The sequence below is a fragment of the Neofelis nebulosa genome, chromosome 16 (assembly GCF_028018385.1).
Source record: "Neofelis nebulosa isolate mNeoNeb1 chromosome 16, mNeoNeb1.pri, whole genome shotgun sequence".
In the NCBI taxonomy this organism is placed as follows: Eukaryota; Metazoa; Chordata; class Mammalia; order Carnivora; family Felidae; genus Neofelis; species Neofelis nebulosa.
This window is the reverse complement of record NC_080797.1, coordinates 61,322,366-61,342,949: the sequence shown is the minus strand read 5'-3', so window position 1 is coordinate 61,342,949 and position 20,584 is coordinate 61,322,366. Positions and strand designations below refer to the sequence as shown.

The following is a 20,584-nucleotide window of genomic DNA, read 5'->3' as shown; positions in this document are numbered from 1 at the left end:
GTGCAGGGTTTTACTTGGGGGATGGTGGCACCATCCCATCTATGAATCATACCATCAGGGCATGTTCTGGAGACCTGACTGGCGGCTTCCATGGGGACAGACAGGCCAGTCAAGGCTGATGGTCTGGGGTTGGCAGAGCACAACCTAAATCCTCCCCACCTCCCATTCAGGAGAGAGTCAGCCTCCTCAAAGTGGCTGTATTTCCTCCCTTGAACTGACCCCATGGTCTGCTGGAAGCCGGGCAGTGCTAGACAGGGTCCTGGGGGAACTGTCCTCGCCTCCCTCAGCTCTATTTTCCCCCTGCCTGGCCCCCAGCTCCCACTCTTGTCACCGGCTAGGGGTGTGGGAAGACAGCCCTTGTGAGCAGAGCTGACATTTCAATCTGTCTCCCAAGCTCTTCAGATGCCTGCAAATTGCATCAAGACTTCATCACCCTCCTTGTCCAACACTCAGCCCTGTCTGGCCCCTGTCAGGCCTGGCCTTCAAACAAGTGACAAATTACATTGCAGCCACTGCAGCAGGCCTGCAAGTGGGTGCTGGGAACCCAAGGGACCAGGGCTGCACAGACAGCCTCTCGCGGAGAACAGGGTGCCCTCTGGATGTGAGCCCTGGGCAACCCAGGCCCACTCCCTTCTGTGATCTCATGGCAACCCTCACTGCCAAGCTGGGCTGAAAGCCAGGCTGGCTGGAGGGGGCTATGCCTTCTCTTGATCAGAGGGGGCCAGGGCCCTCAGTTCCCAGTTTTCCCAGTTTTACCCCGGGCTTCGGGGGTGGGGTCAAAGGATGGCTATTGAGAACATAAATCTCAACATCTTGGAAAAAGCCAGATCTGGCCACGACCCACCCCACACTAAACCCGGTGGGCCTGGGGTCTGGGAATACAGATGTATGGACATCTGGATGTCTGGATGGCTTTCTGCAGGTAACACCGCCCTGAGGTGGGGAGGGAAGGAATTGCCTTTGCCTCCAGCAAAGCAAGATTCTGCTACTTAATGCTTTTTGTGACCTTTTGCTGAGTTCCTTAGCCTCTCTGAGCCTACGTTTACTTACGGGGGATCTTACCACCTTCCTTATGGAAGTGTGGTGAGAACGAAATCCTATCTATAAACAGAACGAGGCTGGACACGTTGTAGGTGCTCCATAAACCGTCATTGTTATTGTGGGGCTGCCTCCGCTGGTGGCAAACAGCAGGGTCAGGAGCTGGAAGCTGTAGGTCAAGGGACGTTTACGGGAACTAGGAAAAAGGCTACGTTCATTTCCCTGCAGCGATGTCCTCCCTTCCTCCTCCTCCCCAGGACCTCTCAGACCCGCCTGCTCCACGCTCTCCCTGAGCCTGCAATCCCTCCGTTCCCCCCTAGAGGATTCCTGCTGCATGCATTCAGTGCCACTTAAGTCGGAATTATATGCTGCCTGGCGTCTCTCGATAATTACAGATTCCACGTGTGTGAGTCTTGTTTGCCCAACTCTAGAATCACAGAATCTCCAAGTTTGAAGGGACCTCATCCAGCCTCTGCCTGCAGCAGCAATTCCCTGAGGAATGTCCCCGGCAGATGGTCAGGCAGCCTCCACCCGAACGTGCCCTGTAAGAGAGCGCCCCGCGGAGAGGCAAAACTGCCGGCCCAGCACCCCGCCTTGAGCCTTCTTTTTGGCCCCAAAGACCCACTAGGTCTTTTCTCCCAGAGAGAGGAGTCCCCGGGGCACATCTGTCCTCAGCACCCACAGTCTGAGGGGCCCAGAGCGTGAGTGTCTCCTTGGATCCAGCTGGGCTTGGCATCCATCATCCTCTGTGCTTCTCAGCTCACAGGGATCTGGCGAGGAATGTACCGCCCCTTGTCCACACAGTCACTCTCTCCACACAGATTTATTGCAACTGGCCGTTGAAGAGGGCATTGTGACCCCAAACGCCACCCTGGGCTCTAATGGAGAGGTACAGAGAGGTGGGGAGGCCCTGAGGCAAAGGAATGGACTGGCCTGGCTTGGGAGGCAGAGGGTGGTGGTCCTGAGATCTGAAAGAATGACCAGCTTCAGCAGCAGGGCAAGAAGAGAGGGCATTCCCTGCGCAGGGTCCCGCGTATACAAACGTCCAGAGGGGCGGGGGGAGGTGTAGCCTCTGCTCGCAGTGCCGGTAAGCGAGGCTGGCAAAGCCACTGGGGCCAACTGTGAGCTGGGAAGTTTGGACCTTGTCCTCTGGGCAGTCTGAGGTCGCGAACAGGGTAGGAGAGAGACATAATCTGATCTGAGCCAGCCAGGACCCGGAGATGAGCTGGGGATGGGAGAGGGCAAGGCCATTCTCCAGGGGAGAAAAAATGTGCAGGAGGTGATCAGAGCTAAGGGATAGAGAGAAAGGGCCAACTGGGACATATGGGAAGGAACAGATCTCTGGGCTCCTTGTACCAGGCCACACTGCCACTTCCCCTCTGGGCAGTCTATTGCTGTCCAATCCTTGTTTGACTGAATGAAGGCATGGAGCCCAGAAGGATGATCCAGGGATTGAGGGCCTGAGGATTGGGGTGGTGGCAGAGAGGCCTGGGACAATCAGAGGGAAGACTGGACAAAGAGGCCCAGAGGAGCACCTGGGTGACTCAGTTGGTTGGGCATCGGACTCTCGACCTCGCAATTCGTGAGTTCGAGCCCCGCATCGGGCTCCACGGATAGCGCAGAGCCTGCTCGGGATCCTTTCTCTCCCCTCTCTCTGCCCCTCCCCGACCCCCTCTAACACAATAAATAAACATTTTTAAAAAAGAGAGAGAGGCCCAGAGAAGAGACACTGATGGCTGAGAAGTGCAGGCGCACAGCGTAAGGCCTGGCTGCACAGACCGCAGGGGCCAAGTTGGGCAGGGCCCCGAGGGCCACGGCAAGGCATCAGGACTAGAAAGTGGGGGTTTTGCGGGCTCCACGGAGCGCCACCAGAGGATTTCAGCAAGGAAGCGCTACGACGGGCCACAGGTTGGAGCTGTTAGCTGGCTGCAGTTCAGAAAGTATTGATGCAGAGGGAGGAGTGGGTGAAGCCCTGCAGGCAGAGAGGCGGCCGCAGTGATCCCAGTGAGTAATAGTTGTGAGGAGCTGGGAAGTGGCAGGGGGATGAAGAGTAATAAGAAAATTGGGGTCCAACAGACAGGATTGAATGACTGATTGGATGCAGAGTATAAGGGAGGAGGCCAGATGCCAGTTTCTAACTTGGGCATGCACATGGACGGTGAGGGAAGCTGCTGGCTGGGTGTGGGGTGGCTCAGTGTGGGGCAGGCTGGATGTGGGGTCCAGCAGGGGGTGTCCAGGGGAAGCTGGGCACATGGATCTGATGCTTAAGACCTCACATGGCTGGCCGGGCCCTTGGACACCTATCTAGTTCAACATACCTACTCCACCCCACTTTACAGAAGAGAAAACTGAGCCCAGAGAAGTGAAGGGATAGGAAGCAGCAGGTGTCCTGGTGTCATTGAAAACCTTTGGAGATGGGGCGCCTGGGTGGCACAGTCTGTTAAGCTTCTGACTCTTGATTTCGACTCAGGTCATGATCCCAGGATCGTGGGATGGAGCCCCGCATCAGACTCTGCACTGAGCATGGAACTTGCTTGGGATTCTCTCTCTTTGTCTCTCTCTCTCTCTCTCTCTCTCTGCCCCTCTCCCCCATTCACACATGTTCTCTCTCTCTCAAATTAAAAAAAAGAAAAGAGAGGTGCCTGGGTGGCTCAGTCGGTTAAGCATCTGACTTCGGCTCAGGTCATGATCTCACGGTTCATGAGTTCGAGCCCCGCATCGGGCTCTGTGCTGATGGCTCAGAGCCTGGAGCCTGCTTCGGATTCTGTGTCTCCCTCTCTCTCTGCCCCTCTGCCTCTCACACTCTGTCTCTCTCACACACAAATAAATAAACATTAAAAAAAATTATAAAAAAAAAAAAAAAGAAAAAGAAAAGCTTTGGAGACAGAAAGACATGCTTACAAATTCCAGTTCTGCTAATAATATTTATGTGACCTTGGGTATGAACTTCAGATCCCGGCTCACGGGGTTACCAGGAAGTGAAATGAGCTTCTCCTGCACTCGAGAGCCTAGTTCGGGGCCTGAGGGCTCAAGGAGCCAAGCGGCCCTGAGGATTGGCCGTGCCTGGGGCCTCTGGGAGCCTGTGGGCAGCAGGACTCAGTCAGCAGGAAGAAGCCTGACTGCTCTGCTTTGCTGTGTCTATCCCACCACAGGTCCAGAACATCAGCCTCCGAGAGGGGGAGGTGGTGACTGTGGAGGGCCTGGGGGGGCCCGACCCTCTGCCCCTGGCCAACCAGTCTTTCTTGCTGAGGGGCCAGGTCATCCGTAGCCCCACCCACCAAGCAGCACTGAGGTTCCAGAGCCTCCCACCACCTGCTGGGCCTGGCACCTTCCACTTCCACTACCAAGGTAGGCCTGGGCAGCGGAGGGAGGAACCAGCCCAGAGTGGGTGCCCTCCTCGGGATCTCTGGCGCTACTATAGTGTGTATAGGGGGTGGAGGGGAGACGGGGTCAGGCACAGATGCCCAGTGAAGCTCTGTACAACTAAAGGTGATTGTTTAGTTGTACAGAGACACATCAGACACCTCCAGAACCTTCCTTCCTCCACCTACTACCCTGTAAAAGAACTGGTGGTGAAGGGGGCCCGACACAGAACCAGGTAGCCTCAGGGGTGCCCCTTGCCATCTATTCATTCATTTGTTCGTTCATTCAGTAAACTTTTCCTAGGCATCTGCTCTTTGCCAGGCCTGTGCTGGACACTGACAATATCAAGATGAACTCTCCAAGTCCTTGCCCTCAAGGAATTCAGAATCTCTAGGGGAGGCAGACACTTAAGCAATAACAATAAAAGCCATCTCCCCCAAATTCAAGGGGGTCAAGGTCAAAGGGACTTGATAATGACCAACGGGAGGTCCTTTGCTACCAACCTGGGCTTCCTGAACTGCCTCATTCACCCTAGACCTGTGTCAGACCCCAGTCAGCTCAGAACACCTCTGGAAATAAGGGAGTGGCAAGATATAACGGGAAAATCACAGACTCAGGAGATGGGAAGATCTGTGTCTAAATCTCCTTCCCATTGGTTGACCTTGGACAGGTCATTTGACCACCGCGACCTTCTTTTCCTCCGCTGTACAATGTGACCAATATACCTACTCCATGAAGTCATGATGAGGATTATACAAAAGGGTTCATGTGAAGTGCCTAGCACTTAGGATGTTCCATGAACTTAGTATGCTCCATGAAGGAACCGAAACAAATATTAAAGAGCTGGCAGGATGGGAAAGGGAGGAAAAGGGGCTTTTGCCTCTGCCCCTCTTCCATCAGCATCTCTCCTGGCCCCCTTTCCCCAGGCAAAGTCTTCTTGACCCCTTGTACTGCTGTAACAGGGTAACCGGTTCAGACTGGGAGTGCTAATGGGGAAATAATTGGTGTGAACAATTATGGCATTGCCCTGCATTATCAATAGGGGCCCCCTTCTGCAGCTCCGCAGGGTCCACAGCCCAGGGAGGAGGACAGGCGCTGGAGACACAGATGCTGGAACCACCTAAGAAGCACTTGCCCCTCTCTAGCCTCTCCACCCAAACTGGGAGAGCAGTCTGGTGTGGCAGCATGGAGCCTGGCGGTGGGCATGGGCTGCCCAGGGTCTTGGCAGAGGCAAGGGGCCAGCTGAGGCAAGGGCCAGCCTCCCTAATGGCTCATCAATCCTCCCTAGCAGTGGGCATACTTTCACGCCACGGTAACCTTCTCTCTTGCCGCAAATTCCTTCGCACAAAACCCTGGACCTTCTCTCTGTTGGGCCAGACCACGGTGGCTGGAAGGCAGGGAGCTGGAGGCCTGGCAAGGGGTGCAGACCCCAAGGAGGGGCTAGGAAAGCTGGCCCAGCCCTGCCTCCTGCTCGGCTCCCAGAAGCCCTCCCTCCTCGGCCCAGTTTTTGTCAATGATCAGCTCTTTCCTTAATGAGTGTAATTCCCCTAATTATAGGCTGTAATTAGCCCTGATCCCAGAGATGGGAACAGGAGGAGCATGTGCTCACACGCGTGTCTCCCTGGGCTGGAGAAAGAGGGTGCCAGAAGAGGGGGCGAGGGGACTAGTACCCACATCACTGCCGGAGCTGTCCAAGATAATGTTGGAGATCACAAGCATGGGCCCCCACAAGGGCTTCATCTGTAGAATCCAAGTTCCACCTCCCCTCCCACAGCCTCAGGCAGGGTGAGGAAGCAGAGGGCCCTGCCAGGCATGCCCCTCCTCCCTCCTGAGCATTCCTGGCACTGGACTTGGCCCCAGAAACAGACGCCAGGGAGAAAATAGCTCAACAGATTGCAGTCATCCAGGCTCCCTGGGAACGGTAGTCATGGCAACAGGAGGAAGCTCCTCCCGGGAAGTGGCCTCTCTGGAGTCTGGGGGCTTCCTCATCTGCCCCCCCCCCCCCCCCGCCTCCTGCTCTCACCTCATCCCAGCCCAATTTCCTAATCTGTGAAATGGGGGACCTCCCTTCCCAGAGTTGTGATAGGAACTCCCAGGAAAGATTTAAGTACATCTGACTCATGGCCTAGACCTCCCTGGGTGTCACCCCTCTCTTCTGCACTCTGGGTAGGGTGCCCCACCCTCTTTTCCCCATCCCTTCCCAGGTCTGTCCCCAGATCATTGTAAGCGGCCACCACAGTAACCAACCACCCAGGGCAGGCTTGTCTGTTGCTCACAGGTTTCTCTGACTCCTGAGCCCAGGTTTCTACTTCACCTGGGGAAGCAGGTGGGAGAGGGGACATGGAAGGCTCTAGAGGGAGGAGCTTCACGTGCCCACCCTACCACTCACTGGCTGCATGATGAGGGCAAGTCCCTCAGTCTCTCTGAACCTTAGTGTTCCCTACCTGAAAATGAGTTACTAACCCATAGCTTGCCTTCCTGCCTCCCAAACGTGTTGTAGACATCAAGCAAGAAGAACACGAAGGCATTTTAGAAACTGGAAGGTGCCTGCAGATGTGAGGTGCTTGTATCAATCAAGATTATAAACAATAACAGCAGGCTGGTACATTTGGTTTTTGTTCTGTGCCAGGCATTGCACACAGGTCCTCTCAGTTAACCTCTCACGTAACACTGGATGCAATACTCTAAATGGGTGGGTAAACAAGGAAACTGAGGCATGGAGAAGTTAGGCAACTTGCCCAAGGTGGCACAGCAAGTAGGGGAGCCTATATTCAAACCCAGGCAGTCTGACCCCAGAACCACCCCCTAAGTGCCGCCCTGTCCTGCCTTGCCAATCACAAGTAACCACTCGTTGGCCATGAGACATGGAAGAAAGTGAATCATCCCTCTCTCTTTTCACAAGCCCGGTAACTAAAACCGGGAGAGGTGAAAATCACAAAACTCATTTCTGGATTCTGTTCTGCCCAGAGGCAACCCCCCTTTTTCTATTCACACAAATCACACAGAGGCCAGCAGAGTTCCTGCCTTGACCTCTCTTCCCATCCACCTAGTGCCACCAGTAAGGGTGGGCCCCTCCACCCAAGATCCTCAGTCTAGACAATCCCCATCCCTCTCACGACCCCCAAGAGTTTGCAGACTCTGTAGCCCAAGGCTTCATTCAGCCTGTCTCCTTGACCCATCTGGCCTTCTTTCCCACCTCTCCGACCCAAGCGCTGACCTCCATTTTTAGCTATCACCCCAGCTTGGCTCCAGGTTAGGACTTGCCAGGTTGTTTTATAGGATTTGCTGCCACCGTCCGGTCACACTTGGTATGACAATTCCAAAAGTTCCCAAGTTTCCCAAGGCAACTTGTCCTTCCCCCAACTTCCAAGAAGGCGTTCCCTGCCTCCCCACCCTCACCCCATCCTGTTTTTAAAAGAAGTCCACAGCCCTTGCCAATGAATACTGGAAAAGCTTTTTACTGTCTGACTTCAATCGTTCTGGCTGTAATTCCTATTCGTCCCCTATAGGAAAAATAATATCAGTACATCAGGATAGACTTATTATTTCAAGTGCTTTCATATCTATAAGTCATTCAATAAACACTTCTTTTTTTAATTTTTTTAATGTTTATTTTTAAGAGAGAGAGAGACAGAGTGCTAGCAGGGGAGGGGCAGAGAGAGAGAGAGAGAGAGAGAGAGAGAGAAGCAGGCTCCAGGCTCCAAGTCAGTCAGCCCAGAGCCTGATGCAAGGCTCGAACTCACAAACTGTGAGATCATGACCTGAGCAAAAGTTGGACGCCCAACCGACTGAGCCACTCAGGCACCCCTTTCAATAACTGTTTCATAAAGATGTGCTATCAGCTACATTCCAGGGATACCAAACTGAATAAAATACTATCCCCTTTATTCTCTTAATAACCCCATAGGTAGCTGGCATTTTGAATCTCATTTAACAAATGAGGTGGGACACAGAAAGGCTAATCTGCCAAAAGTGTCAGAAAGCTTGGACCAGAACCCAAGCCTTCTAACTTCCAGCTCTGTGCTTGTTCCACTAACCAGCCTAGGCTGCTGGACATTTCACTGGCACCTTCTGAGAGGATCAGAGTCTTTTCTGGAATTCCTGGTGCTTCCTCTGGCCCCGAGTGATGCCTCCAGGCAGGCTGTGGCAGGCCCCTTTTGCCCTGGCTATGACTCAGCCCCACAACTCACACACACACACACACACACACACACACACACAGTGTCACTCATTTTCTCTCTGCAGCCTATCTCCTGAACTGCCACTTTCCCCAGCGTCCTGCTTATGGAGCTGTGACTGTCACCAGCCTCCACCCGGGAGGCAGCGCCCGCTTCCGCTGTGCCACTGGCTACCAGCTGAAGGGTGCCAGAATCCTCACTTGTCTCAATGCCACCCAGCCCTTCTGGGATGCCCAAGAGCCTGTCTGCATTGGTAAGTGGCTCCAGGAGACCCAGTGCTCAACAGGGAAGTAAGTTGCGGGGCGGGGGGGGGGGGGGGGGGGGAGGGGTGGGTGGGCATTGGAGATCATCCCTGCTCTCTGCTCCTGCCTGGAACCTTCATTTGGTCTCCATAAGAAAGCCAGACATTGGCCACACACCTCAGTAGCATTTATCCAACCACCCTCCTTGACCACTTCTGACATAGAGGCACCACCAGTACAGAGCTAAATTAAACAGGTACCGTGCCCTCAAAGAGCCCACAATTCCAGGAAGTGGGAGAAGAAGGAAGCGCATGGATCACCAATTTCCAGAGCAGGAAGTAAAAAGCACCAGTGAAGAACAGCAAACAGACCTGGGCAGGGAGGAAGCAATCATTCCTAGTTGGGTATTTAGGAGGCTTCCTGGGGCGAGTGACATTGAAGGTTTAACATTTCAATGGAGGGAACAGCGCAGGCTTTGACAACGGAGGCAACAAGTTGAGGGAGTGTTTAGGGACTCAGAAAATAGCCAGGGAGGAGCTCAGAACTATTCCTCAGGAGAGCCAGCCAGATGGTGTCTGGAGGCCAGGAGGCCGGCCAGGCAAGAGGGTCTGAAATTAGTGACTTTGGTAATGGAGAGCAGGGAAGAGGTTCCAGAGACACAGATGAGGGAAGAGGGGTGAGCAGAAGGAGACTTCCTCCCAGGTTCCAGTCCTGGATGATCAGGAAGTCTGAGGTTGCTGTCATTGGAGAGGGGCTTGTTGGCAGGAGGAAGATGGAGTGTTCAGTCTGCAGTGTGAAAGTCAGCTTGGTCATCTTTTCCTTTTTTTATTTTTTTTTAATTTATTTATTTTTGAGAAAGAGAGAGACGGAGCATGAGCAGGGGAGGGGCAGAGAGAGTGAGAGACAAGAATCTGAAGCAGGCTCCAGGCTCCGAGCTGTCAGCACAGAGTCACATATGGGGATCGAACTCACAAACTGCGAGACCATGACCTGAGCTGAAGTCGGACGCTCAACCGACTGAGCCACCCAGACGCCCCTTTTCTTTTCTTTTCTCATGTTCTTCTTGCTCTTTTTTTAATCGCTTGGGCTCTTGAGCCTTCTCTCATTTTATAAGCTCTTCCTGGGTGCTAGGCACAAGCAGAGGCGAATAAGCCAGATGTGGTCTCTGCCCTCAAGGAGCTCTCTGGCAAGTGGGAAAACTGGCACACAGCAGGTTCTGCGCAAACAGTGCTGTGACGGGGTGAATTCAGGGCATGGGAAGGATCCAAGGGAGGGAGCGCTGCTCCAAAATGAGGAAGGAGGAAAAGAAAGCTTCCCAGGGAGAAAGCATGGAGGGACTACAAGAATGTGAGCCCAGGGAAGTGGGTTGGATTCTTGAGACAGCACATGCAAAGGTGTGGAGGCAGAAAGCAGCATGGTGGAGTGAGGAAGTGCTGAGGCATGCCTAAAGAAGGGGATATATGGGATGGGGCTGAAGCCGAGTCAAGAAAGAGCTGGGCTGGTAAAGGTTTGAATGCCACCTTGGGCTTGCATTACCTGGGGGTCACAGGGAGCCACAGACAAATTTAAGTGAAGGGTGGGGCATGATCAGATTTGCAGGGCAGTTCTGTTCTGAGACCAAACAGAAAGGTGCGTCTGCCCTCTCTGCAGAGAAGCAGAAAATCAACGCAGCCCTCTCTCCAGCTTTTTTTTTTTAAGGTTTTATTTATTTATTTTGAGAGAGAGAGAGAGAGGAGGGAAGGGGCAAAGAGAAAGGGGTGGCAGAGAATCCCAAGCAGGCTCCGTGTGCCCGATGAGGGGCTCAAACCCACAAACTGGGAGATCATGACCGGAGCCAAAATCAAGCACTGGTCGTTTAACCAGCTGAGCCACCCAGAAGCCCCCCACCCCCACCCCCACCCAGGAGCTTTATTAAAAAAGATTCTGCTCTCTTGAACATCTGGAGACAAAGGCGCTGTGTCTTCGCCACGGCAGCCTGGTCTCTGAGAGCAGGCAGGGGCCAGAGCTGTGTGTCTAAGAGAGGAAAGTGCTGCCTGGAACCAGCCTCACTCCGCTTGCCTTTGAAACCCCTTCTCTGGCCCCACTCAACTGCCAGGAGCTCATGGCCAAGTAACCCAGAAGTCCTCAGTGATGGGGCCGGGAGAGCTACTCAGCCTCCCCTTGGAAAGAGGACAGTCCCAGGCCAGAGGAGTCAGCCCAGGAACAACGGGGGTAGTGATGCTATTTCAGAAAGTATGTGAGGCCAGGTCCTGGCTAGCGATGTCTGCTGAGGGCACAACATTAGGAGGCAGATTGCACGTCCACCAGATGTCTGTCAGCCCAGATTCTAGTCCTGCCCTCTTTTTTATATTCATTCACTCATTTTATTCAACAAACACTGAATACCAACTCTGTGCCTGCCCTGAAAAGACGTGCCCCTTGCCCCAGGGGGTCCTAGTTAAGGGACATATCCAAACAGTAACTGGTTTTAGAAAAAGTGGCATGAGGTAGAAGCAGCAGATATACCAAGAAGGCTGGAGCCCTGGGTAAGGGGCTTTAATAAAGTCTGCCTGGGGGGAGTTGGGGAAGGCCTCCGAGAGGAGCCAGCAGAGAGAGGAAATGACTCACCCAGGACCCCTTGGCTAGGCCATGGCAGATCTACCACAGTCAAAGGGATTGCACACGAATCGTCCCAGAGGTGTGAAAGGTTAGGAGGAAAATGTCCCAGAGGTGTGAAAGGTTAGGAGGTGGGGAGTCCGGGCTGCGTGGGGCTGCAGGGTCACAGGGGCCAAGGACTGACCTTCAGGACCATGAAAGCAAATACTCCTGCTGCCCCATGCAGAGGACTCAAGAGCTGGGGTGGGCAGGCACGCTTGGCAGGCCGTCCAGAATCCAGTGGGTCTGGGATCCGGGATCCAGCCCACAGCCCTGGCCGTGTCTCGCAGCTGCCTGCGGTGGAGTGACCCGCAACGCCACCACCGGCCGCATCGTCTCCCCGGGCTTCCCGGGCAACTACAGCAACAATCTCACCTGCCACTGGCTGCTCGAGGCTCCCGAAGGCCAGCGGCTGCACTTACACTTTGAGAAGGTTTCCCTGGCGGAGGATGACGACAGGTGAGGGGAGGTCCTGGCCCGGTGTGGGACAGGAGTGTGCGGCCTGCTAATGCCCCGCTGGCAGGACGGGGACCCAGGCGTGGGCCACACCCCCACCCGGGACAACGGGACCAGCCGTGCAGCCGCTCCTCTCCTGGCCCAGGCTCATCATCCGTAATGGGGACAATGTGGAGGCCCCTCCAGTGTATGATTCCTACGAGGTGGAGTACCTGCCCATCGAAGGCCTGCTCAGCTCCGGCCGACACTTCTTCGTGGAGCTCTGTACTGACAGCAGTGGGGCAGCCGCAGGCATGGCCCTGCGCTATGAGGGTGAGCCTGCTGGGGCCTCGCAGGGGTGGAGGGCTTGAACCCAGGGCCTCTTCTCTCACACCCTCCCCCTACCACCTCCATTCCACCATCCCTCCTTCCAACTTAGCCCTTGCTCAGCTAGCACTTAGCCCCACCCCCCATCCCTCCCCTCCAGTTTGGGATTCCTACCCCATTTTCGTGGGAGACCCTTGCCTGGACCCGGGCCCTCCACAGTCCAAGAGAATGAATCCTCTCGAGTCTGAGGAACAAAAAAGGCCCCAACCCTTAGAGACGGAAAACTAGAGACATTCTAGAACCACTCATGCATGCATGCCTTCGTTAATTAATCCAAAAAAGAAACAGTTATTGAGTGCCCTGTGTATATGAAGCACAAAACTAGGTGCTGGGAATGCAACGGCGATCAAGATGGCCTCCCGAACATGACAGGGTAGGGTGCTCTGGGCATCCCGCCCCTGCCGCAAGCCTAGGACACGCATTTGTGGTCAAGAACATAAAGGCCTTGGGGCGGGAGGCAGAAGAACATCTGCCCCATGTCTGCCCCGGTTGCGACTGAGCTGGGCTGGGCCTGGTTTGTAGCCTTCCAGCAGGGCCACTGCTATGAGCCCTTTGTCAAATACGGCAACTTCAGCAGCAGCGCCCCCTCCTACCCCGTGGGCACCACTGTGGAGTTCAGCTGTGACCCTGGCTACACCCTGGAGCAGGGCTCCATCATCATTGAGTGCATCGACCCCCATGACCCCCAGTGGAATGAGACAGAGCCAGCCTGCCGAGGTCAGTAGGTACCTGTGGATGGGTCTGCCGGGAAAAGGGAGCAGGGTGGGGACGGGAGAGCCAGCTGCAGAACCTGGGGTCATAGGGCCCCTGTGACATGTGTGATTCAAGCTTCCCCTCGAGGAGGAGGAGGTGGGGGCTCCCAGCGGTAGGTATTCCCGCGGGCAGGAGGCAGCCCCAGGACATAGCGCTGGGGGTGGGAGGCGGGACACCGAGGGGACGCACCTCCGGGGCCTCCCCTGCCTTCCAGCTGTGTGCAGTGGGGAGATCACAGACTCAGCTGGTGTGGTGCTCTCCCCCAACTGGCCGGAGCCTTACAGCCGTGGGCAGGACTGCATTTGGGGCGTGCACGTGGAAGAGGACAAGCGCATCATGCTGGATGTCCGAGTGTGAGTGCTCACTGGGCTAGGCCAAGCCAGCTCCTAAGCCCTGGGGCCATTTCTTGCCCAGCCCAGCCCGGGGTTCCGGGCCCATCCTCCCTGACGGTCCTCCTCCACAGGCTGCGCATAGGCCCTGGTGACGTGCTTACCTTCTATGATGGGGACGACCTGACAGCCCGGGTCCTGGGCCAGTACTCAGGGCCCCGTGGCCACTTCAAGCTCTTTACCTCCATGGCCGACGTCACCATACAGTTCCAGTCAGACCCTGGGGCCTCGGTGCTGGGCTACCAGCAGGGCTTTGTCATCCACTTCTTTGGTGAGCTTGCCCCTGCCCTGCCCTGCTGCCTGGGGGAAGAGATCGTGGCAAGCCAGAGAGGCCAGTGCAATGAGCCTGAGAGCTCTTATCTGACAAGGGAAAGCTGGAAACTTTCCCAGGTGTCACCTGAAGGAAGCCAGTCTTATTCTCAGTCTTCCCCGAGCGCACAGTGAAAGGGGGCCTTCTGTTGCAGCAAGAGAGATTTGGGTAGGCAGCAGGAAGACCTTCAAACCAAAAAAAGGAAACTGAGGAAAAGCGTTGGTTTCTGCCTTTCTGACAAGCTTTAACAGCAGTGACAATTTCCCACCCTACCTGGCCCCTCTCTCAGGACTGAGGAACTGGCAGATGTCCTTTAGAAAGCAGAGCCAGGGGCGCCTGGGTGGCGCAGTCGGTTAAGCGTCCGACTTCGGCCAGGTCACGATCTCGCGGTCCGTGAGTTCGAGCCCCGTGTCGGGCTCTGGGCTGATGGCTCGGAGCCTGGAGCCTGTTTCCGATTCTGTGTCTCCCTCTCTGCCCCTCCCCCGTTCATGCTCTGTCTCTCTCTGTCCCAAAAATAAATTTAAAACGTTGAAAAAAAAAATTAAAAAAAAAAAAAGAAAGCAGAGCCAAAGCCTGCCTACATGATAACCCAGGAACCGAAGAGACAGAATGATGTCAGGGGCAGGCAAGGAGGGGCCCCTGGGCAGGAAGGAATGCATTGCTGAGGCTGCCCGGGCCAGGCTAGGCCCAGGACAAACTGGCAGGAGCTGGAGTGGCCGCACGGTGAGGAAGGTGGGCACAGACGATTTAGTGCCCGCTAAGGGCCCGCACCTTGCTGCCCCTGTGCCCCCAGAGGTGCCCCGCAATGACACCTGTCCGGAGCTGCCTGAGATCCCCAATGGCTGGAAGAGCCCGTCTCAGCCTGAGCTGGTACACGGCACAGTGGTCACTTACCAGTGCTACCCCGGCTACCAGGTGGTAGGATCCAGTGTCCTCATGTGCCAGTGGGACCTAACCTGGAGTGAGGACCTGCCCTCCTGCCAGAGAGGTGAGTGCACCTGTTCCCTGCGTTCCCTTCCTCAATGGAAGCTACAAGCCCCTCTCCTCCATTCTGAACCAGACTTCGGCTGGTATCGGCTGGTACCCTTGAGCTTCCTCCACCTCTCATAGCCTCGGTTTCCTCACCTGTGAAATGGGGGAATGAATACCTTTTCAAAGGGTTATCTACCAAGTACTTCAAATATTTCCTTCCTGGGAGACTGCTAGTGTCTGTTGATTCTAGTGGATGGGAAGAGGAAAAATAAGGGATACACCAGTGAAATGGTAGGGACAGACGAACAGGCGGCAGGGCCACGTGTCATGAAGATACTGGCCGACCTGGAATAAAGCCAGGGCGGGCTGGCTTTTGTGGAGTTCTACCTGGGCTGCTCTCCCCCACCACCCCCTACCCATAGTGACTTCTTGCCACGACCCCGGGGATGTGGAGCACAGCCGACGCCTCATATCTAGCCCCAAATTTCCTGTGGGGGCCACCGTGCAGTACATCTGCGACCAGGGCTTTGTGCTGACGGGTAGTGCCGTCCTCACCTGCCACGACCGGCAAGCCAGCAGCCCCAAGTGGAGCGACCGGGCCCCTAAATGCCTCCGTAAGTGTCAAACGGGTAGGAGGGGAAGCCTCCGGTAGGAGATAAAAGAAGCCACCTCTGGAGGCCAGGGGCCTGGCATCCTCACTGGGCTCTGCCTGCTTTGCAGTGGAACAGCTCAAGCCATGCCATGGCCTCAGCGCCCCTGAGAACGGTGCCCACAGTCCTGAGAAGCGGCTACACCCAGCAGGGGCTACTGTCCACTTCTCTTGTGCCCCTGGCTACGTGCTGAAGGGTCAGGCCAGCATCAAGTGTGTGCCCGGGCATCCTTCACATTGGAGTGACCCTCCACCCATCTGTAGCGCTGGTGAGTGTTCAGAACTCCTGCCTGTTCCACAGGGCTGCTCTGGCAAAGAGGCCAAATGCTGAGAACCAGAACTCCCCTGGCCCCACCCCCTTCATGTTACCCTTGGTCTCCCCAGCCTCTGCCAGATCCTTCTGACCTGGTGACACCAAGACAAATGCTGGGGTGGGCTCTCCTTGGACAAATCCTTCCCATGATCAGCCTCTTCCCTGCCTTAGTGGTTTGGCCCATTGGTCTCACCTCTGCCCTTGGCGCCCCCCTCTTGTTCCAGCCTCTCTGGATGGGTTCTACAGCGGCCGCAGCCTGGATGGTGAGCCCCCTGCTGAGGGCCTGGGAAATAGTCTCCCTGCCCTGGCTCTCACAGCTCCCAGGCCATGGGTTGCCCAAGCAGGGAGGGAGGAGAAAGAGAGAGGTTTGGGACCAGCAGAGCAAAAGTTCTTTCCCTGCCCCTAGCTAGCTAGAGGGAGCTGGTGGCTGGATTCTCCTGGGCAGAGGTGAGGGCAGATATGGGCTCTGGGTGACAGGGACTTCTGCCCCAATCCCGACCTCTGTGTTTTCAGTTGCCAAGACACCTGCTGCCTCCAGCACCCTGGATGCCGCCCACATTGCAGCTGCCATCTTCTTGCCATTGGTAGTGATGGCGCTCTTGGTGGGAGGTGTGTACCTCTACTTCTCTAGGTGAGTCTGGTTTCCCTCCCTGCCCTACAGACCTGACTCACTCCTGCCCAGCACTTCTGACTCACAGGATTTTCTGTCCCACAGGCTCCAGGGGAAAAGCCCCCTGCGGCTGCCCCAAACACGACCCCGCCCCTATGACCGCATTACTGTGGAGTCAGCATTTGACAATCCAACTTACGAAATTGGAGTAAGTACCTATGCCATTCTTTGCACCCTATCCAGGACCTCATCTATGCTCCCTTGGGCAGGTACCCCTGAGGGTCCCTCCAAACCCTCTCACTCTTTCCCTTTTCCTGGGGAAGGTGGATTATGGGCTGGCAACCGTTATACAAGTTTCCAACTCCAAGCAGTCTCTTTACTTTGCAGGAGACGAAAGAATATGAAGTCTCCATCTAGTTGGGGCAGCCTGGAGGAGCCAGCTCAGCCCAGCATCACAGCCCAGCAGCAGAGTTTCCAGCCTCCTGCTGTCCCTACACCTCCTGTACATACCATCTGGGAAGAGACGCCACCAATCCCTCAAGAAGCTGTGCCCTTCCCCACCTGTAATGCCCTCCAGGGCCCATTTTCTTGGTACCACTGCCCACATAGGGCCCTTCCTTGGGTTCAAGTCAGGGGGCATCTGCCTCTGGGCAGAGCACAGCTGGAGCACATGCATCAGGAACCAGCATTCTCCTGACTCTCCTTCATGCCCTGGACCTCTCGCCTGGAATCCACAAGCCAAGGAAGAGCACCTCTCTCCAGGTGACCACCATCCAGCTCGCCATGTGGCACCTTGCAGCGGGGTTAACTTGATGGTGGTGGAAACTGCACCAGGGTGCTCCTCACAGGGCCATCACTAGTGGCCAAAGCTGCTGTCAACAGTGACCTCTGGGTAGTCCCGGCATGCTGACATCAGCCCCTCGGGCGGGGAGATCTCTAATCCTTCTCTAAGGCCCCAGGAATGGACAGTTCTGCTTCCTGGAGGCAATAATTCTAAGGGATCCTAAGGGGCTTAGGGACCCTACCCGAAGCTCAGGTTGGGCTTCCCTAGGCACTCATGCTCCACACCAAAGCAGGCCACCCCACTGCTGCCCTGGCAGCCCTACACCCTGAGGAGAGGGAGATCTTCCCCTGATGTCAGTCTGGCTTTACAAACATCTTATTTCCCACTAGTCCCTCCTCTAACCCCAGCCACTTGCCAGTCTCCCCTCCTGGCCACTGTGTTTTGGGATAAGGGGAGTGGGCAGGCATATTCTGGAGAGGAGCAGAGGTACAAGGGCCCAGGAGTTTGGCATGGAACATGGGGTCAGAGACCCAGGGAAAGACCCAGGAGTTGGCTACAGGCCACTTTGAACATGTAATGTATTATATGGGGTCTGGGCTCCAGAGAACAATCTTCTATTTCTGTTGTTTCCTTATTAAAATGGTGTTTTTTGGAAAAAAAAAAAAAAAAAAAAAAAAAAGCAATGGCCAGGTAGATGGTACTTTCTTGGAGGGAAGGGAGTTGGGAAATAAATGAGATGTGGACATCAAGACCAGAAGGCATGCTGGACCCACCAACTGATCACTCCCAGATTTTATCAAACAAATTACATGCAGTACTCCAGGGGCTACTGTTCCAACAAGGTCAGTGCAACAGATGACAGGTGAAATAAGAGGCCCCAGTAGGTGGCCCACAGGGGTTTGGAAGCCCAGGAATCCAACCGCTCATCTACCCCAATGCTTCCTTTCTTCCCCTTTGCTAGGTCCAGAACTACAGTCTGGCATACTCCCAAGCTGCTCCTCAGTGCCACTGTATTGTTGGCCAGGCCCAGGAAGCCTGATGCCTCTCTCCTTCCCCTTCTTTCCCAACTAGCAATGTTTAGAAAATTGGAACCGGATTCAGAGACTGAACCCCTGAACATGAGGCCCTAGTCTGTCCTGGCCTCAGGGAACATCCAGACTATCAACAGGAGGGGCAATGCAACTTAGGGTAGGGACTTGGCTCCTGTTTTAGCAAAAGCCCTATCCATGGGCTCCAGAAAGAAGTTGGCTGGAGAGAATCTGCTTAAGTTTGTCATGTTTGGTCACTTGTAGCACCGGTACCCCTTCCCTATGGCTTCCCTATGGCTCCCAGCACCTCCTGAGATGAAAGTGTTAGTCCAGCCCTGGCTCCCAGCATGCATACCCACGCTTAGAGGTGTCCTCTGCATGGCTGCTCCCCAGAGTAAGAGAAAGAGGCAGGCAACAGAGTTATGGACACTTCAGAAGCCAGAAGACAAAATCCACGAAGGAAATAATGGCAGCAACCAGCACCTTCTACTTCCACAGTCTTCAAACAGAGAGGTCTTGATCACTTATGGCTGCCCACCTCCCAGCTCTACCACAGGCCTCCTCGAAGGCTGGAGAAACTCCAGCCGGTGTAGAGTGCAGTGCCTATATTAGCCACAAGAGGTCACTTCGGAAGACATCTGTATCCCACCTGCTTGCTAGCTCTCCTCAATTCCCCTGGAACAGCCAGGGCTGGAGCTCTCCAAGGTGGCACCAACTTCCAACCTCTGGGCTGACCTCACCCTCCAAGGTCTAAGAGGAAGGTGTGTAGAATGATTAGTTCCCCTGGCACTTGTCAACAGAGCCAAGTATTATTTTCCTCTCTAGCCCACCACCTGTTCCTGTTCTCCACTGCAAATGACGATGTTGATCAGAGCAAAGCCTTATTCATTTGCCATATACCAATGGACTTCTCTGCCCCATAATGCCTTCAGACTGACACAGCAGCACAGCTGGGTCCTGAGCAGTAAGAAGGAATCAGTGGAGAGGGCACGTGTGGTTCCAACTTCTGAGGGCCTGTGACATGAAACAAAGCCCCAGCAGAGATGAAGTCTGGCCATTTTCATACATCTAGCTCAGCGCTACTCTCTCTGAAGTCCACCTCTCTGGGCCATAGCCACTAAGATTTCTTGTTTGCTGAGGCTGGGAGAGGGCAGAGAGCGGCCAGTCTACATGACATCTACACACACACACACACACACACACACACGAAAGATAAGGCCTATGACCTTATCATTCTTCCCAGGCACCAAAAGGATCATCAGAAAAGTCAGAAAAACAGAACCCTAAGACCACACACAGACATCCCTACTATCTAACTCAACCTCCATAGTATCCCAAAAGAAGAAGCAGCAAGAACTCCATACAGACAATTAGCATGGTGTAGGGGAGAGTGTCCTGGCCTGAGAATCAAATCTGTTTCATTCATACATAAGTCTGCCATAAATTCACTATGCGAACTAGGAAAATCACTGCTCCTCTCTATGCATCTGGAAATGAGATTAACACAGATGGTCTTTAATCCCTTTCTAGTTTTATCCTTCTTCAAGTGTTAAGTACCCCCTTAATATCAGAGGTGAGTTGGACACAATTACCTGGCAACAATGCCAACTAAACGCCTAGTGGCAGGCACAGTGATGCCATTCCCTTCTCCACCTCTTCCCCTACCGTCAGGCAAGAGATAACTGGCCATCTCTGAAGACGACACCAATGGGAGGGAAAGGTGCTGTGGGGGGTGGGGAGGGAAGCCCAGAATTCGAGGTGAGGCCTTCAAACTACAAATCCCAATACACAACACTGCAGCTCTCAAAAGCATCCCCTCCCAGCAGGCAAATCACTCTTCCCGAGGCCATCCCACCATACAGTGCACAGCACGCACACAGAACTACGGCTCCCACAATCCACCAGATCCCTCGCGATTCTTGCGCCCAGGTTGCAATGCGCTCGCGTTCGCCCTTTGGCCCTCTTGCGCATTGCAAACTGGGAGTTGAAGTCTTCTATAGGCAGGTAGCTGGGCGTTGTCAGCGTTACTAACTCTTCGCTGTTGGCCTCCTCTGGAGTCGTTCCCAGGGACAGTGATCAAGAAAGGATAGTAACGAGCAGGCGGAACTCTCCATGGTGTCATCACTACGCAAGGCAGAGATTCTCAGGCTAAAATTTAGTGTCGGGAGCGAGAGGGAAGTGTGAACAGTAGCCATCCAACCCCACACCAAAAGAATAGTTTTCTGTCGCGGTGGCTTTTCTTTTCTCTTTACCAATATGGCGCCTAGTCCAGCCACACCTGACGCTGGGAACCAAACCATCCAGTACAATAACCCTAGGAGCACAGCTGTCACCGACAGCCTACCAGCTCCAGCCAACACCACACCTTACTCCTTCCTGTTCATGCCTGAGGACTCCAAGGACATGGTAGCCTATATCCCATTACCAAAATGGCGAAAGTAGAAGCATTCTTGTTAGGGCCTGCAGGTGACAATACGCTTGCGCGGAAGGCGGCTGTGT

At 54.7% G+C, this 20,584-nt stretch overlaps 1 protein-coding gene across 4 annotated transcripts in view; it reads left to right on the top strand.

Moving 5' to 3' along the window:
* The window catches only part of SEZ6 (seizure related 6 homolog), a 46,537-nt gene extending 28,639 nt beyond the window's left edge, over positions 1–17,898 (top strand). The window contains exons 4-17 of one of the 4 annotated variants that reach the window (XM_058704250.1): positions 4,191–4,386; positions 8,647–8,832; positions 11,746–11,914; positions 12,057–12,223; positions 12,800–12,994; positions 13,245–13,383; positions 13,494–13,690; positions 14,523–14,717; positions 15,124–15,315; positions 15,422–15,619; positions 15,888–15,926; positions 16,177–16,294; positions 16,379–16,481; positions 16,645–17,897. In XM_058704250.1, the coding sequence (XP_058560233.1) occupies positions 4,191–4,386; positions 8,647–8,832; positions 11,746–11,914; positions 12,057–12,223; positions 12,800–12,994; positions 13,245–13,383; positions 13,494–13,690; positions 14,523–14,717; positions 15,124–15,315; positions 15,422–15,619; positions 15,888–15,926; positions 16,177–16,294; positions 16,379–16,481; positions 16,645–16,677 (2,127 nt within the window). In that variant the 3' untranslated portion in view covers positions 16,678–17,897. Of the gene's footprint in view, positions 1–4,190; positions 4,387–8,646; positions 8,833–11,745; positions 11,915–12,056; positions 12,224–12,799; positions 12,995–13,244; positions 13,384–13,493; positions 13,691–14,522; positions 14,718–15,123; positions 15,316–15,421; positions 15,620–15,887; positions 15,927–16,176; positions 16,295–16,378; positions 16,482–16,644 lie in introns of all 4 variants that reach the window. The other 3 variants (XM_058704251.1, XM_058704253.1, XM_058704252.1) reach the window with 3 other exon arrangements.
* Positions 17,899–20,584: the final 2,686 nt, after the last annotated feature.